Consider the following 17,837-nt stretch of genomic DNA (forward strand, 5'->3'; position numbering starts at 1 on the left):
CGGCCTGGATGGGAAGGGGGTTTGGGGGAAATGGATACATGTATATGTACGGCTGAGTGCCCCTACTGCGCACCTGGAGCCATCGCCCCATTGTTATCTCCAATATAAAATAACAAGTTTTTAAAAACGGAGATGATGATGATGATAGTTGCTCTATAGGGTTGTTATGAGGATCACATGTGATGATATATATAAGGTTCACAACAGGGTCTGGCACAGAGAAAGCCCTTGAGATGTGACAGTTACTGTAGTTACGTGGTTGAGCTCTGGCTTTGCCATCAACCAAGCTTGTGACCCTGGCAGCTTGGCCCCCTTCTTTCCGAATTGTTTGTAAAGTGAGGAGTTTGGTCCACTGGTTCTGTGTTCCAGAATCATCTGGGACACTTCTTAGAATACAGATTCCTGGACCATAACCAGACCTACTGAATCAGATTCTTCAGATTTGGGCCCCAGGGAGATGGGATTTCCAAGTCAACATAGGCAGTTCCAACCAGTTGGTAATCCTTGGGCTCCACGATCTATGAAGTCCCTTGCAGTCCAATTTTCAAATGGACTTAAAGCTTCAAATGGCCACTGTGACATCTCCAACCACTCCCACCTGTGGAACCCCTCTCCTCTGTATCCTCAGCACCTGCAACAGAGCATCTGGCACAGTACAGGTCCACCAATAATGTTGGGTTTTTTTTAAATGAATGAATTAAATTTAATGAATTTATTCCCAAACATTCAATGCCTGCACTGCTTCACAACACCTGGTTAATTTATGTCTGATCTTCCCGGCCAGATGGCCCTACCTCCAGTTATTCAGTGAGAGATTATCTAGGACATAAGGGTTTTTTCCTCTCCTTCCCACTGACCATGCATTTCCCACTAGCTTCTCCACCATGCGTGCAGCAGGCATGGGTGAGGATGTACATCAAGCATATTAATTTTTTGTTGCAATTGTCTTATCTAGTAAATGAGTGAATATGGAGTGAGGGTCATCAACCACCAGGAAAGGGTTAGCTAACTTTCTAGGGATTCAAAAATAATAACAAAAGACCTGTGAAATTTAGTTTATGGATCGAAACAAACTCTTGAAAAGGACCACACCATGGTGCTCTGAATGTAACTGAAATAGCAACCAAGTCCAGACCTACCAGCTAGTCCAGACTAGGTGGACTAGAATCCCCACTTGAATGGGCTGGTAGAGGAAGAGGCATGCTCTTCTCTGGGCATAAATTATTTATCTGTCTCTACTGTCCAGCACTACTCACAATGTCCAGCATTAATCAAAAATTACAAGACACATGGAAAAGGAAGAAAAATATGACCCATTACCAAAAGGAAAAATAGTCAATAGAACCAGACTCAGAGCTCAGGTATTGGGAAAATGTAACAAGGAGGTTCAAATACTTTAACAAATATTTTAAAGAATCTAATGCAGAAAAAACATGCATGAACAGATGCAGAATTTTATCAGTGAGATGGAAATGCTGGAAATGAAAAAGATCACAATATCAAAGATGTAGAACTCTTCCAATGAGCTTACGCACAGAATGGATATATATTAGAGGAAATACTAACCTGAAAACAAAGACAGGAATATGAAGTACTGGAAAACAAGCTCAGTGGAGAGATTGGTAGCTACATCCCCCATCCCTGTCCTGGCCCCGGTAATTTGAGTTTCTCTGCTAGAGAAACTAGTGGGGGTGCCTCGGGGAAAAACAGAGCAGGTGGCACCAGGCACCACTGACAACTTCCTCCAGATAGAAAGGAAGGTGTGTATAATAGTTTAATATATTTTAGGCTCTCAGATCAAAGTCAACTCCTTGTGTAAAATAGGCTAGAGCCAGGCAATAGAGCTCTGGGTGTCAGGGTGGTGGAGAAACTCATGGAGAGCACCTGAACCCTCCAAGAGATCCTGCCCGCCAAGCCTCCAGCTACAGGCACCACCATCTCTATGCAAGAGGTCCCTTGTCATCTTCTCATCAGCCAGGAAGCCAGTGCCCATCCTCTGACCCTCAGCATGTTTTAGAGTCAACTACTGGGTAAGAAAATCACATGGAATATCTACCCAATTTCCTTCCAATTTTGAGATTCTAGAAATCTTCAGAGTTAAAAAAAAAATTAATGATTGCACCTCTGTCTGGGAACCCTCACTGGATCACTGGTAAAGAATCTTCCTGCAATACAGGAGACCCTGGTTCAATCCCTGGGTCGGGAAGACCCCCTGGAGGAGGAAATGGCAACCCATTCCAGTATTCTTGCTGGGAAATCCCAAGGACAGAGGAGCCTGGTGGGCTACAGTCCATGGGGTCACAAGAGTCGAACATGACTTAGCGACTAAATCACTGCCAACCACATATTGGCACTTGCCATGGGTGCTTGCCATCTACCTCTACAAGGATTAAATCACGTGCTGCTGCGGCGGCTGCCCTCCAACACCCCCTGAAGAAGTCCAGAGTGGAGAGCAGAAACGAGGCACTCTGTGCTCCAGAAAGCTAGCAGGACAGGTCTTCAGATAGATGTTCTCAGGAGTTGATTTTATGAGCCCAATTCTAGTACCTCCTTATATGTAGAAAAACACTAACGTCCTTCATTGTGACGACCGTTTCTCATGACTAGCAGAAGCTTCACAAGACCAGCAGAAACTTTCTAAAAAAATAAACGTGCCTGACCACATGTACTTCCTCTTTACCAAAATCACATATATACTGTTCTTCCCCCGACGTCTTTGGAGCAGTTTCTCAGAGCCGCCAGAGGTGCTGTCTCCCAGGCTGCAGCCCTCATATTGGCCCAAATAAAACTTGACTCATAGCTCTCACATTATGCCTTTGTTTTAAGTCGACAGCACCGCTGCTGCTGCTCTCACCACCACCACTTTGTACGTTCCTTTGCTGGCTTACTTCTATTCCTTCATTCATTTTCTCGTTCATTCACTCAACAAACTGTGCGTTGTGAGCCTGGTACACGCCAGTGATCTGTGTGTGTGTGTGTGTGTGTGTGTGTGTGTGTGTGAGCAAACTGAGGGCAACTGCTGAGTTCACTCATGTTTTTGTGTTCCCATGTTGCGTGTGGTGGAGAAAAGAGGGGAGGAGAAGGGCAAGGAGGGAGCGGGGAGGGGACAAACTATTTTCCCAACAATTTTCTTTCTGAAAGGGATTTGGGCACAACTCCTTCTCCTGCCCTATTTAAGATTTTTCTTTTTTAGCCGGTTCTTGAGCCATCAGAAATTTGCTTACAATTGTTCCCTTAGCAACCAGCAACCTTTATGCTTTCACTTTGGATTTAGAACTCTGAGTAACCAAAATCTCTGTTTATTTAAAACAGATTTCTAAATGCGCTTGCTTCCTTTCCTAAAAACAGAAACAGGTCATTTTCAAAAAGACATGTTTAAATAGAAAACTTGGAAACTATGTTAAATAAAATGTAAAGGTGCATTTGATTTTGAGTTTGCGGGGAATGCTGTTGACAGACTGGAGAGATTCCACGAGAAAAGAAACGGGGCTACCTTTCAGTTTTGTTTTTTTTTTTTCTTTTTCAGATGGTATGAAAATTGCAATAAGCAGGAGGAGACTCAATCCCATGGTCTCCGAGGGTCCTGGGCTGGCACCTGAGTAGGAGCCAGTGCACCAGGGCCTGTCAGGGCTGATCCAGTCCTCATGGCAAGGTGCGTGAGGTCAAGGTCCCGATCAGGATCCAGACAAGGAGGAGGGTGAGATCTGTTTGCGTTTAAACTACGAGGAAGTTCCTTAAAGCGCCTAGCCGAGGGTCGGAGTTCAATCAGTTTAGAGCATGAGAGAACAAAGAATGTGCCTGTAGGTTCTCCTCCAAACACAATTTATACTGTTACAGCAAAAACTCCAAAGGCAGCGTAACCACACAGCTCCAGGGCAAAATATGTCCTATTTATTCATGCATTTGATCAACATTTGCCTTTCAGCTGTTTCTGAAACCTATCACGAGAGCGCATCTGGCCTAGATTCTGAGCCTCTGGAGGCCAGCGAGCTCGGCAGTCAGGCTCAGGGCCAGGGCCACAGGCAGGAAGGAGCTTAATGACACAATTGGGGACCAGATCCAGGCTGCCACGTGCGGCATCAACAACTGTCACGCCCCTTATATACATCGTCTCACTTCATCCTCCTGACACGTCTATAGGCTGGGGGAGTTTTATCTCAGACCGAGGCTCGGAGATGTTAGGTGACTCGTTCACGGTCACCCAGAGGATGCAAAGCCAGAGCTGGCCACCTTCAAAGCTTTATCATCTAACCTCCTACCTCTCATTGCTCGTTGAACGTTAGAAATGACGCCAGATGGGCGGGAGGGCTCAGACAAATGTCCCATTTCTGTCTTGTCCTGACCTGGCTCTGAACATGCTCTGAGTTTATATTTCCAGAAAGGTGAGGACACAGGTGGACGCATGTACTCCGAGGCACAGCCCAGCAGCACAGACAACGACCAGACTTTGTTGGACTCTGGAGTCCTAGCCTCTGGGGGCCGGAAGCCAGTCTGTTCAATCTGGGAACTTCTCTGTCACAGGGAGTCTAGACGAGGGGTGTTTAGCACTGCGCTGGCAGGAACCCAAATCTGCAGAGACTGTTGGACTGTTTGGAGTTTCTGCTCACGCTTGGGGTTGTGCTCACTTGTATGTGTGCGGGGGTTGGGGGGAGGGCTGGATCGTGTGCATACTCACTTGTGTGTGTGGAGGTGGGGAGGTGGTCTTCGCACTTTGTCGCTTTAGTTAGTTCTGGCTAAGGACACAAGTCTGTCTCTAAACCTTGTGTGTGTGTTCAGATGCTAAATCATGTCTGACTCTTTGTGACCACTTGGACTGCAGCACGCCAGGCTTCCCTGTCCTTCTAAACCTTATAGAAGCATAATCCATTTAAACACATGGAGGACCAGGCTTGTATCCCTTGAGAATGGTCACTCTTTAAATGAAATAGAATCAAACAACTCTTTGGGGATCAGATAAAATGTTGGAGAGTTGTGCAGGGGTGGGGGACATTTTTTCTAAGAGAGCACCTTTTCAACTGATTAAGCGCAAAGAGCACAGATTCGGATGAGCCCCCACCCCCAGCTCAGCGCTCCCCCAGCCCTGTGCTCAGCCTTCATCTCCCTCTGTATCTTACTTATATGAAGGACAACCAATGCTATGCTGACAGATTTCAGGCATACAAAGGCAGAGTTCAAACAACTGGCCTGGCTGGAGACCCTCCCTGTCCTTATGTGGATGTTAGGGAGAAATGACCTTTAGTAGCTTTCAGCCACCTGCCGGCTCTGCAAAAAAACCTCAGCTTCTGCTGCTTCATTCACTTTCCATCCACACTGCATTCATTCTCTCCCCACTGAACCTCCCACCAGCCACATTCTTATTTCCTCTCTGTAGAAACCCCACCCTTGGGACCAGAGGAAAACATCCAGAGAGAAGAATCCAGAAAAGGTCACAGGTATAAACTCCTCAGAGGCACAGCAGCTGTGTCTGCGAGACTGACCACTCACGCCCAGCCCTCTGAAGTGCTTCCCGCCCCCGCAAAGCCCCCCTAAAAGCCCAGCAGAGAATGAAAGGGTGACTTACAGTGGATTTTGAAGTCCTTGTACTGTCTGTCCTCAATTGCTACCACGTACAAAGCCGCCCGGTCTGGAAACATAAGCCCTCCAGGTTTCTGTTGATGAATTGTGGGGAAATGGGTCTCGTAATCTATTCACCTGACAAAGACATACATTTTTGAACTGCACATAGAGTCACCAGACAGGCACCCCCTCGCCAGCATTCCTCATGCAGCAGACTGTCACCTCGGCCGGGGGGAGGGCTGGGTGGGGAGGCTCAGTGTCGATTTTGGTACCAGGAAAAACCCAAGGGGTCGAAGTGGGGTCCATAGGATAAATGTGGATGGGCAGAGATGTGTCCAGTGAGGGTGGTGGAAGATGTTTTGACTTCTCATTCTGGAGAAGCTAAGGTCAAAAGCACACTGGCTTACTGACAGCCGTGCAAACCCTTAGTACTTGCTGACCAGCATAGACTTTGGACAGCAAACAATGGGTCTCTATTATAGCAAAAGAGGCCAAGGTTAGACCTACGAATGCTCATTCTGTCCCCCAGAAGCAGATCTAGTTTAAAGAGAGGGGTTTGGGAGCGGTGACCCTGTAGCCCAGGTCCTCTCTGAAGTCCTCGCAGTCTCCCTCGGCTACAGGCAGGGGCTGAACAGCCAGGCAGCCGACGGGGCAACCAGAGGATGGCATGCAGCAGGCTCACCAGCCACTTGTCCCTGGCGAAGATGACGGTGGCGAGCATCGACTCGTAGAACAGGCAGTAGCCCATCCACTCGCTTATGATAATGTCCACCTTCTCCACGGGCAGCTCCACCTCCTCCACCTTCCCCTTGAATATGGTGATGACTGCAAAATAAGAACCCCACGGCCGCACTTTGCAGGGACCCAGGCTGGGAAGCACCCCACATCAGGACGTGATCAATCTACAGGGGTCATCGCGGTTCTGATTCTTCTCTCCCTTCACCATGCCAGTTTATACTGAGGACTGAAGACTCCTTGTGTGATTCCTCCTGAAGTGTGTTGGGCAGTTAAGATCAAACCAGTCCATCCTAAAGGAAATCAACCCTGAAAAGTCATTGGAAGGACTGATGCTGAAGCTGAAGCTTCAATACTTTGGCCACCTGATATGAAGAGGCAACTCATTGGAAAAGACCCCAGTACTGGGAAAGATTGAGGGAAGGAGGAGGAGGGGGCAACAGAGGTTGAGATGGTTGGATGGCATCACTGACTCAATGGACATGGGTTTCATCAAGCTCCTGGAGATGGTGAAGGACAGGGAAGCGTGGCATGCAGCAGTCCATGGGGTCACAAAGACACGACTGAGCAACTGAACGACGACCAAGGGCCCATGCTGTGCTAAGCCCAGGATGGACACTATGTCCCAACAAGCCCTTGAAGCAGACACAGCATTCTTATTCTCATTTTTAAGGAAAGTGAGGCTTAGAGGGGTTCAATGATCACCATGGAAACAGAGCCCATACCCTTACCAGGGCCCCCACCCCATGTCAGGCTACCATGACAACTCAAACCCACAGGGGGCTGAGAGACTGCCGCCACTGCATCTGTTCACAGCCCAGGCTCAGCCCCAAGGATGCCTAGCTAGTGTTGGAGAGGAGAGGACTTGGTGTTTTGATAAGAAAGAATGGGCTTTGCACTCAATAAAACTGGCTTAAAGTGCTGGGTCTTCTCATGATTAGCTGTACGACTTTCCGCAAGTTACTTGACTGAACTCCAGTTATCCAGAGAACAATCAGGAGAAGTGACATCTACTTGACGAGAGGCTGTACTGATGAAATGAAATGACAGGTGAAGGGCAAGCTCGCAATCGGGGCTCTAGAGAAGGCAAACACTGACATTGTTTCCTTGGTGACCGGATGACTGAGACGTAAGGTGGATAGAATTTAGGCAAAGCCCCTGCTGTAAACATCCTCTGCCCCTGAGTCCCTTCCCAGACCTGCCCCTCCCTCTATGGCAGAAGAAACTTCTCAGTTGAGTTTTTGATCATTCAAGACAGATGTACACCTCATTTGGGGGCTTGTTTTGCATTCATTGCTGTAAAGATCCCAGCAAAAGCTCTCCTAGGTGCTGCTGTGCAATGGATAGTGGGCTGGTTCCATCAGAACTTTCCTCTAGAAGGAAACTCATCCTTCACCATCCTCTGAAAGACCACCCGGTGCCTGAGCTTTTCTGGGGAAACTAAACAGTGACCTGTGTGTGTTCAGTCGTGTTCAGACTCTGCAACCCCCTGGACTGTGGCCCACCAGGCTAATCTGTCCCTGGGATTCCCCAGGCAAGAATATTGGAGCAGGTTGCCATTTCCTTCTTGAGGGCATCTTCTTGGCTCAGGGATCGAACCTGCATCTTCTGCATTGGCAGGCAGATTCTTTACCACTCTGCCACCAGGAATTCCCCCAGAATATCAAAAGAGGGTGCCAGAATCTAGGCCTGAGCCTGGATGGGAGGGGAGTTTGGGGGAGAACATATATGTACAGCTGAGTCGCTCTGCTGAAACTATCACAACATTGTCAATTTGATTCCCTGGTGGCTCAGTTGGTTAAAAACGTGCCTGGAATGCGGGAGACCCAGGTTCGATGCCTGGGTTGGGAAAATCCCCTGGAGAAGGAAATGGCAATCCACTCCAGTATTCGTGCCTGGAGAATCCCATGGACAGAGGAGCCTGGTGGGCTACAGTCCATGGGGTTGCAGAGTCAGACACAACTGAGCGACGAACACTTTCACTCTCAATATAAAATAAGGCTTCCCAGATGGCAGAGTCATAAAGAATCTGCCTGCCAATGCAGAAGTCATGGGTTCGATCCCTGAGCTAGAAAGATCCCCTGGAGAAGGAAATGGCAACCCACTCCAGTATTCTTGCCTGGAGAATTCACGGACTGAGGAGCCTGGCGAGCTACAGTCCACGGGGTCACAAAGTCAGACACAACTGAGCACAAACACACTGATACAAATCAAAAGTTGAAGAAAAGTCCAGGCCTGCTGTTCAACCTGGTAAAAGCCACTTGAGACCCCCGTCCTGCATCTGCGCACGGACAGGATCACGACCTGATTACCCACCACTGCCTGTGGTGTAGACACGCCCACCCTTGCCCTGCTCTGGCTCAGCCGTGATGTCACGGGCAGCAGGGCTGGGAGCGAAGCGCTTGTCCACAGTATGAGCAGAGTCAGACACGCCTGGGCGGCCACCCCATCCAAAGCGGACCCCAGCTTTCTCAACTGCTCCATCCTGTCCTCCAGAGCACAGTCACCATTTGCGATTCTATTGGGATGCTGTGTGTCCACTTGCTTTGGAGTCTGTGCCCTCCCTGAGACTGTAAGCATCATGAGAGCACAGACCTCATCTGTGCTCTTCTCCCCAGCTCCCCTGCATCTGGCCTGGGGCCTGGACTGTGGGTGACATCCCTCCCCCAGGGGTGGGTGCACGAACCCAGTCCTGGGATTATTCATGGGCTGCCTCTGAGGGAAGCAGCCATTGCCAAGAGCCACTACAGGTTCATTAACAGCGATTATATCTGATTAAACTCATCCCTTCTTTGGACCAGCCTATTAGTCAAGTTAATGAATGAAATAATCATAACAATAGCTAACATGTATTGGCTGCTAACGGCCCAGGTACACTGTTGTGCTTTACAGAGAGCTGTGCTGGGAGACACTTAACAGGGGCTTCTCCAGGAAGGATACCCTGACTTGCAGCATCTGCCTGTTTCTCCACATAAATACTCCCACTGAGGCCAATTTCAAGCCACCACATGCCCTGCATCCATTCTGCAAATTCACTGAAAGTATGGTAGCTCTGTGAAACCCTCTGTGGTCTGTTCCATTGTCATTCCCATTTCCCAGAGCAGGAAACGGAGGCACAGAAGGTCAGGTGCCCAAGATCACAAACTGATCTTTTGGAACTGAGTGTGAACCTGCCGGAGTTCTCAACCACCATGCCAGGCCCCACGTGAGGACCTGGCAAGGCACCTTCTCCACAGCCTCTCTGGAGTGGAAGCTGACCAATTATTGTGCAAATTCACAGCTGTTCCCTGACTGTATTCAAAGGTGCTGGCTCAGAGCTGAACTGGATTAGACCTGCCTCCACCCCAGCTCCTCCCTATGTAGACGGCGCCTCACAGGGAACAGTGATCCCCAAATAGCAAGGCTCTGGGGACTCCTCGGTGCGTGCTCAGTCCTGTTGGACTCTTTGCAACCCCATGGACTGTAGCTTGTCAAGCTACCCTGTCCATGGGATTTCCCAGGCAAGAATACTGGAGTGGGTTGCCATTTCCTCCCCCAAGGGATCTTCCCTACCCAGGGACTGAACCCACACCTCTTGTGTCTCCTGCATTGGCAAGCATGTTCTTTACTACTGAGCCACCAGGGAAGCCCCAGTCTCTGCCTGGGGACTCCGAGTAGATTATAGTGAAAGTGCCAAAGTGAAAGTCGCTCAGTTGTGTCTGACTCTTTGTGACCTCATGGCCTATACAGTCCATGGAATTCTCCAGGCCAGAACACTGGAGTGGGTAGCCTTTCCCTTCTCCAAAAGATCTTCCCAACCCAGGGATTGAACCCAGGTAACCTGCATTGCAGGCAGATTCTTTACCAGCTGAGCCACGAGGGAAGCCCAGTAGATTGTAAGGAAGAGCCAAACCTAACAACATGAGACTTGATATGTAGATAAGGTGGGATTCTCAGTTTGGATTCAAAGTATCCACAGACTGGACAGAGGTGAGGAGTTGCTGCTAGGCAGCCACATGTGGGTAGATTGCAGATCATGGCTGATGCCAGCTGAGCGCCAGTGTGGCCTGAGGTCAGCACAGCTGCTAAGGGAGCCAGAGCGTCCTCTGCCAGGGTGAGAGGGATGCTGGCGCATGGCCAGAGGAGAACGGGGCTGAAACCAAAGCCACGGGTGAAGGAACTTGGGGTGTGTCTCTGCATCTGTGGGAGTAGGGCTGCCAGGTGAAGGGGAGCCCCCTTACTCTGGGCGGTCCCAAAGTGATGACCCAGAGCATTGTGGTCAGGCTGCAGAGAGGCAGACTCCAGCGGAAGGAAGTTCTTCAAACCATCACAGCCCCAGGTGGCTGCTGGTGGGACCCTCATCAGGGGAATCATCCCAGGACTGGATGGCCACAAGCATGGAGGGATGCTACAGGGCAGAGAATTCAAGCATCGTCTACAAAAGGCTTGGGATGCGTGACCAGGAATGAGCAAAGTGCAGAACGTAAAGCCAGAAAGATCTACAGTTAAGGCTTGCTGTACAGGCCCTTCGCGTGTATTCTCTCTAATCCCTCCGTAATCCTGTGAGTTGAGTGTGGCGGCGTCTCCTGCACCAGGAGCCAGGGCTCAGAAGGAGAGCCACCTGATGAAGCCCTTCCTGCTGCCTCTCTGTGCCTCACACTCTGCTCAGGCTTCTGCATCCGTGACCTTCACGGATGCTCCAGGGCAGAAGAAGAGAAAGAAAGGCCCAACTATTCCCTTTAGTTTTCTGAAAAGTCAATGGATTAGCATTTGTCTTCTAGAACTATGGGTCTCCTGGGCAGGCAAAGAGAGGAATTGGCGGCTGTCAGCCCTGATGTCCAAGATGACACCCTGATCTGAGCACGTGTGTGGGCCACGAGGGTGGCAGGAACCACGTGAAGGCCACGCTCACGCCTGCAGGTGGCCGTGTGGAGGTGCGCGTCTGCCTGGGAACAAACCCATCCGGGGAGCCGTACGGAGGTGGAGAGGGAGGGAGATTGATTGATTCTGGGTAGCAGGTATTTTATGTCCTGGGTTGTTATTTATGTCTCTACACCTACGCTCCCGAGACCCACACAATTGGCTGTTGCCACGTTTCAGAAGCATTTCCATGGAAGCCAAGCTGTCCTCTTTCTAGTATACATGCCAAGGCAGAGCATGCTTTGCCTTGAAAAGACCTCCCCCCCGGGCCTGTGTGAAGAGGACAAGCATGGGCCATGGGGGTGGCCATCCACCTGGGGACAACTGTTTGTCCCTCCCGGGTCTTTGCCTCCGTAGAACAGAATCAAATGTGAGCCATCGAAATACAGAGCAGGGAATGATTCTCTCCTGGAGCCACAAGGTGGGCTGAGAAGATGCCACCAGCAGAAGACAGGCCAGATAGGGTCTGAGGCCACGTGATGAGCAAGGGGTCACCCTTGGAAGGGCACGGTCAGCAGAGGCAGCCAAGCTCCGCCCACCCAAGCCTGAGCCCAGAGATCAGGGCCCATTCGGGGGCCTTCCAGCCAGGGGTGGGAACCCAGCACTGCATGGCAGGTGGGAGAGCAGGAGGTGGTGACCACACACAGGAAACTGACCCAGTGTGTGCACGCGCACTAAGTCGCTCCAGTCGTGTCTGACTCTTTGCGACTTCATGGACTGTAGCCCACCAGGCTCCTTTGTTCACGGAGATTCTCCAGGCAAGAATACTGAGTGATGGGAGATACAGGAGTTATTCCTGATTAGGGGCCCTCATGAGGGTGAGCATGTTCAAGATGAGTCCCAGAGGGAGGGGCCAAGGAGATCACAAACGCCTGGGAAAGGAGTGAGGAGAGGAAGGGAAGGAAACACAGCTCCTCTTGTGCTCAGACTCTAGCTGTAAGAAGGTCCCACTCCCAGGGGCAAGCTACTTGCCAAGATAGTTCATCAGCAGCGGGGCCTGTGGGCATGAGAAGACAACGTTTCTCCAAATACAGAGCGTGGGGTCTACTGGGATGTTGCTCAGTGGACATAGGGCTGGAGGCATTGAGAGGGAACGGGAGGAGGAGGGACAGCTGGGGCCAAGCAGAGGGCTTGGAAATGAAGGCTTTAGCCTCAGGCTGGGCTCAGCGCAGGCTGAGCTGGGACAGACATGCCCTTGGTGGCCTGGCAGGGACTGGGAAACTCTGAGCCCTGTGGGCACAGTCCTGCTAATAAGGCAGTGGCTGGCATCCACCTTTTCAAGGCCAAGTGGTCTTACATCAGTCTCTGCCACCCGAACAAGGAAGTACAAACCCCTTGCCCCCTCCCTCCACGGGAAAGCAGGCGGAGGTGAGTCTTACTGTTGTCCAAGTGGTTGGCCTTAATGATCTTCTCTGAGTAGTCAGAAATACTGGAGCATTCAATCTGGAAGGGATACAGAGCAAAGGGGCCAGGCATTAGAAGAATCACAGCATGCAATTTAGGGCCAGTAGAACAGACAGGGGTGCTGAGGCCTGGGGATGCGATGACCTGCCCAAGGCCACACGGCTACTTCGTGGCAGATGGAAGCCTAACCCGCAACCCTTCCAAAGCACAGGGCAGTGGCTCTCCCACTAAACTGGCTGCTTTTGCCCCGCAGTGGAGGGCTTGGCCTCTGAGTTGGTAGAAGTGACCAGGCCTCATTCCCCTGGCATGGCCACTGTCTTTGGGGTGGTGGGGTTGAGGAGGTGGGAAGGCAGATGAGGTGGGAAGCCAGAGCGACGATGAGCCTCCCTGCTGTCATTCTCCTTCCTTGGCCCTCCCGGGACCATCGGAAAAGGGCAGGTCAGGGACTCAGGACATCTTGAGACCCTTCCCCGCCCCATGGGCAGACCTGTGTTAACTCTAACTCCTTCTGCAATCTCCACCTTTGAAAGAATTGATTCTTCTTACTCTTGCAAGCCTTAGTCTTGCCAGGCTCTCCAAATCTCCTAAGCAAAGTGTAAGAGTGTTAGTTGCTCAGTTGCATCTAACTCTTTGTGACCCCATGGACTGTAGCCTGCCAGGCTCCTCTGTCCATGGATTTTCCTAGGCAAGGATACTGGAGTGGGTTACCATTTCCTCCTCCAGGGGATCTTCCTGACCTGGGGATCAAATTCTGGTCTCCTGCATTGCAGGCGGGTTCTTTACTGTCTGAGTCACCGGGGAAGCCTCTCCTAAGCAAAGGGCTAAGATACTTGAGGAATTCGTTGACCTTGTGGGAACGGCAGGAGACCAAGCCCCAGTCTGGCCGTAGAAAACCTGTTTCCCAGGTGCTGGAATCAGAGGGGCAGCTGTCAAACCTGCAGCTGAAGCCCCCTGACTTGGAAGCGAATGATGGCTGCCCTGCCTTGCTTGTCTCTGCCCTGGGCTCCTGTCTGACTCTGGAGCTGAGCTGGGACCTCAGAGAGCCCCTGAAGGGAGGACGGAGGGAGTCACAGGGGATGTACATCAAGCCCTGAGGCTCTGTGAGCACCTTGGAAGGGAATCAGTCCCTTGACCAGAAGCCCCCATCTTGAGGAAGAGGCTTCATGAAGGAAGGAAGGTTGGAAGGTGGGGAGAGGCAGTGCCGTGGAGACAGCAGGACTTGACTGTGTGCAGCCGGGCTGACTCTGCACCCTCTACATGGACCTCGGCAAGTACATCATGGCTCTGCTGGTCAAGGCTACACCAGAGGGGCCTTGAGACCACCCTGAGACCCCTTCCAACCAGGACCCGGGTATCTTTCAAGTCAGGCATGTAAAGTGAAAGTGTTAGTTGCTCAGTCGTGTCTGACTCTTTGCAACCCCATGGACTGTAGCCCGCCAGGCTCCTCTGTCCATTGAATTCTCCAGGCAAGCATACTGGAGTGGTTTGCCATTTCCTTCTCCAGGGTATCTTCCCAACCCAGGGATCCAACCCTTGTCTCCTGAATTGCAGGCAGTTTCTTTACCATCTGAGCTATTAAGGAAGGCATGGAGGGGGATGTTGTTCAGGCAGGGGGTTGTGGGGTGCAGAGGGATTTGGGGGGCTCTAGTCAACCAGGAGCCTGGCAGGGGGCGGGGTCTTGAGACAAGCTGCAGGATGATCCAGCTAATGAAGCCCCACTGAAAGCTTCCCGCTGGCCTCTGCATTGGGCCGTCCTGTGCACACGCTGTGTGTTTAACTGCAGCGTGCCTTGTGTTTTGATCATGATGAATTCCTGTTTTCCAGCCCTAGACCCACTATGTCAGCCAGCAGCTCAGAGCTCTGCTTTCTCAGTTTCTCCCCAGTTCTGGACCCTTGCAGCCCCTGTCCTGGGGCTGCGCCCAGCTGCATTGCAGGAGCTCTCCCAGTGGGTCCCCCATCACCACCTCTAGCTGGAGAGGCTGCAGGAGCCAGAAGAGCAGGATGAAATCTATCATCTTGCCTTTAAAGAACAGAGGAAGGAGACTGTCTTGTTAGTGCTGAGGGCCCCCTCCCAACTCTACTAATAAAGACTGGGCATTTGACTTGCACCAAGCACTGTGCTGAGCACTTGATTTGTGTATTAAACTCATCCCCTCCTCATAGTCACCCTGTGGGCAAGGTACTGTAGTTATGCCCACTTTACAGGTGGGGAAACCAAGGTACAGAAGAGATGTGAATAGTCCAGGTCATACCTATTGGGAGTGGAAGAGCGGAGATTCCAACCAGAGCTCACAGGTGTGGCCACCCTGCCTCTCAAGCCCACATAGGACTAAGGACTCCAAGGCAATGATGAGCCCAAAATGGTTTCAGAAAAGTCAAGTCCTCTATACATGTCAGCAGCTCCAAGGCAAGGCCAGGAGCAATGCCCAGGTGACAGGGAGCTAAGGAGCTTGCCTGCCTCCCGAGAGCCATGCCTGACTGCCTCCTGGAGGGTGTGTGTGACCCCAGCAAGGACGGGAACTGGGAAGGACCAGAAGGACCGGGAAGGGCCAGTGTCCCCGCAGAGGCCATGCTCACCCCGAACACCTTCTTGGCCCCGGCCTTGGCAGCAAACATGGAGAGGATCCCGGTGCCGCTCCCCACGTCCAGCACCACTTTGTCCTTGAACACATGTTTGTTGTGGTACATGGAGTTCCGGTAAGTGAGCGTCCGCACCTCGTCCTTCAGCATCTCCTGTGTGGAAGGAGAGGCAGAGTCAATGTGTTTAGGGCACCTGGCCACACACCCACGCACCCAGGGCTGTCCCGCCAAATTCTTCTGGGACCTCAGCTCTGTCATGAGGACGAGCCACGGAAGAGCATGGCTAGGCCAGGGCCCCCCACAGAGGACACACAGTTCCCTAAAAGTCTGCCCCGGGAAGGTCACCTTGTACCATCGAAGGAGAAACTCCCATCCAGACCTGGGAAGGCTCCGATTTCTCAAAAACCAAAAAAAGGGGGCAGTATGAGCACAGCATGAGGGATTTAAGTTAGACCCGAAGCAGAACTTTCTGTTGCCGTGAGAGAACTGTCATTCTTGCTCCTTTCCTGATTACGTGCCCTGGACTTCAACTCCACCATCAGACATGGAGGCAATGACCTTACACAACTGCCTGAGGTTCCAAGAATAGCTCCTAAGGAACAGAGCTTAAGGACGGGTTCTCTGAATAGGTTCTGAGTTTTCTGGAATTGGTTCTCTGATCTGATTAGATTTAAAGGCATTAATGAATCTGTTGCCATTGGTGAAGAGGGCTCTAGTGAAATGGCAAAAGAGTTACTCAGATTTTAGCCTTAGATATCTGTGATAAAGTTCCTACAAAAGACAGGACTCCGAGTGGCCAAGTATTTGCAACCTTAGAGCATTTTAATGGGGTGGATTGATTGGTTGGTTGGTCATTGCTAATTGTACTAGAAAACTTAAAGGAAGACAATGATGAGCTCAGGGACTTAAATTCCCAGCTCATTTAGCACCTGAAAACTTCTATGACTTCTAGGAGAAAAAAAGAAAGAAAAGAATAAAAGCGAGGCGTGAAACCCTTATTTTCTTGCAAGGTCAAGATTTCTGAAAAGCAAAGCCAAAGTCTAATCCTGTCTGAATGACAACACAGATTGAATCCCCTATCCTTGCAGGGTCTCTTTGTTAAAGTTGAGTCATCAACTGGAAAAGAACGAGGTCCTGAGAACTGGAATGGGAACATACGGGCAGATTCGGGTGCAGCTGGGACCTCAAGTTCCTAAATTGCACGGTCTTATCTGCCAGCAAAAGCACCTCCTACCCCTGCCCAAGAAAGCTTGTTTTCCTGAAGAGTCTTACCTGTACGTGCTGTGCTATGCTAAGTCACCTCATTCGTGTCGGACTCTTTACAACCCCATGGACTGTAGCCCACAAGTCTCCTCTGTCCATGGGATTCTCCAGGCAAGAATATTGGAGTGGGTTGCCATTTCCTCCTCCAGGGGATCTTCCCGACCTGGGGGTTGAACTAGTGTTTCTTATGTCTCCTGAGTTGGCAGGTGGGTTCTTTTACCCCTAGTGCCACCTGGGATAAGGTTGGTGAGGGTGGCCCTGAGGAGTATTTGTGTTACTTTGCAAGCAACTGTACCAGCATGGGGCTTCCCAGGTGGCGCTAGAGACAAAGAACCACCCCCACCCCCACCCCCACCAATACAGAAGACGCAAGAGACATGGGTTTAAGCCCTGGGTCAGAAAGATCCCCTGGAGGAGAGCATGGCAACCCAGTCCAGTATTCTTGCCTGGAGAATCCCATGGACCAAAGAGTCTGGCAAGCTACCATCCATGGGGTCATAAACGGTCAGACACAACTTAGTGAGTAAACAACAACAAAATAGCAAGGCAAAGAGTGACGCGGGAGGAGGTGTGATACCCACCAAAATAACTGCACGATACTTCTAACTTATACAGATGGAAATCTGGGGGATAGTTGGGGGGGTGTTGTGTAGGAAGAGTGAGAGAACAATTTGAAGGGAACACAAAGTTGGATTGAGCAGCGTCTATTGACGTGGGTCCGTGAGCAAAGATTGTGGTTTCAGTGTTTTACGTCCAGGGCTTGGAGCACCTCTAATGGTTGTGGTTGGTCGAAGGACACATGGTCAAAGCTAGTTGACACTAAATGAATCGGAAATGCCAGCACATCCCTGATAAGCAGAAAGGGAAGGTATCCAAAAAGAGTCGGGGAGATTGGAAAGTTAAAATGCACCTGTCATGTGAGACCCACACACCAACGCCAGAGAACAGACCTCACCGCTGTGAGGCAGAAGTTCATGAGGGAAGTCCAGCACCCTTGACCAGCTCTGTGTGCCCTTCTCTCCAAGTTACCGTGGGATCAGCATCCAGTGGGATCCTGGGGTAGCAGGGGCCAGTCGCCAAAGATGAGGAGGGTGTGGCCACTGTGAAGGACCGGAGAGCCAGACCAGTGTTTGTAAGAGCTTGGCTCACCAAACCCTAGGGGGCGACCGGTTAATTAGAATACCTCTAGAAAATAAGTCCTGAGAAGCATACTAAATTCTCACTTGTTCTGTTTCAGCAGAAAAGCTATAGGTCTAGTGAACGGAAGTCTGGCTTAAATCACCAAAACAGCGTCCATAGATCCTCATGGACTATGAGGATCCAGAGTGGATCCAGAGTGCACCCAGAGGATCCTCAGGGACCCAGAGTGACCATGGATCCTCATAGTCAGGTGAGGACTA

At 50.8% G+C, this 17,837-nt stretch overlaps 1 protein-coding gene across 3 annotated transcripts in view; it reads right to left on the bottom strand.

The window, feature by feature from the left end:
* The window catches only part of PRMT8 (protein arginine methyltransferase 8), a 70,818-nt gene that overhangs the window by 17,286 nt on the left and 35,695 nt on the right, over positions 1 to 17,837 (bottom strand). For all 3 annotated transcript variants that reach the window (XM_059886729.1, XM_005207195.5, NM_001206873.1), the window contains 4 exons: positions 15,172 to 15,327; positions 12,570 to 12,633; positions 6,239 to 6,381; positions 5,561 to 5,648 (listed from right to left, as the gene is read on the bottom strand). In XM_059886729.1, coding sequence (XP_059742712.1) covers positions 5,561 to 5,648; positions 6,239 to 6,381; positions 12,570 to 12,633; positions 15,172 to 15,327 — 451 coding nt within the window. The remainder of the gene's footprint in view (positions 1 to 5,560; positions 5,649 to 6,238; positions 6,382 to 12,569; positions 12,634 to 15,171; positions 15,328 to 17,837) is intronic.

The sequence above is a fragment of the Bos taurus genome, chromosome 5 (assembly GCF_002263795.3).
Source record: "Bos taurus isolate L1 Dominette 01449 registration number 42190680 breed Hereford chromosome 5, ARS-UCD2.0, whole genome shotgun sequence".
NCBI classification, from domain to species: Eukaryota; Metazoa; Chordata; class Mammalia; order Artiodactyla; family Bovidae; genus Bos; species Bos taurus.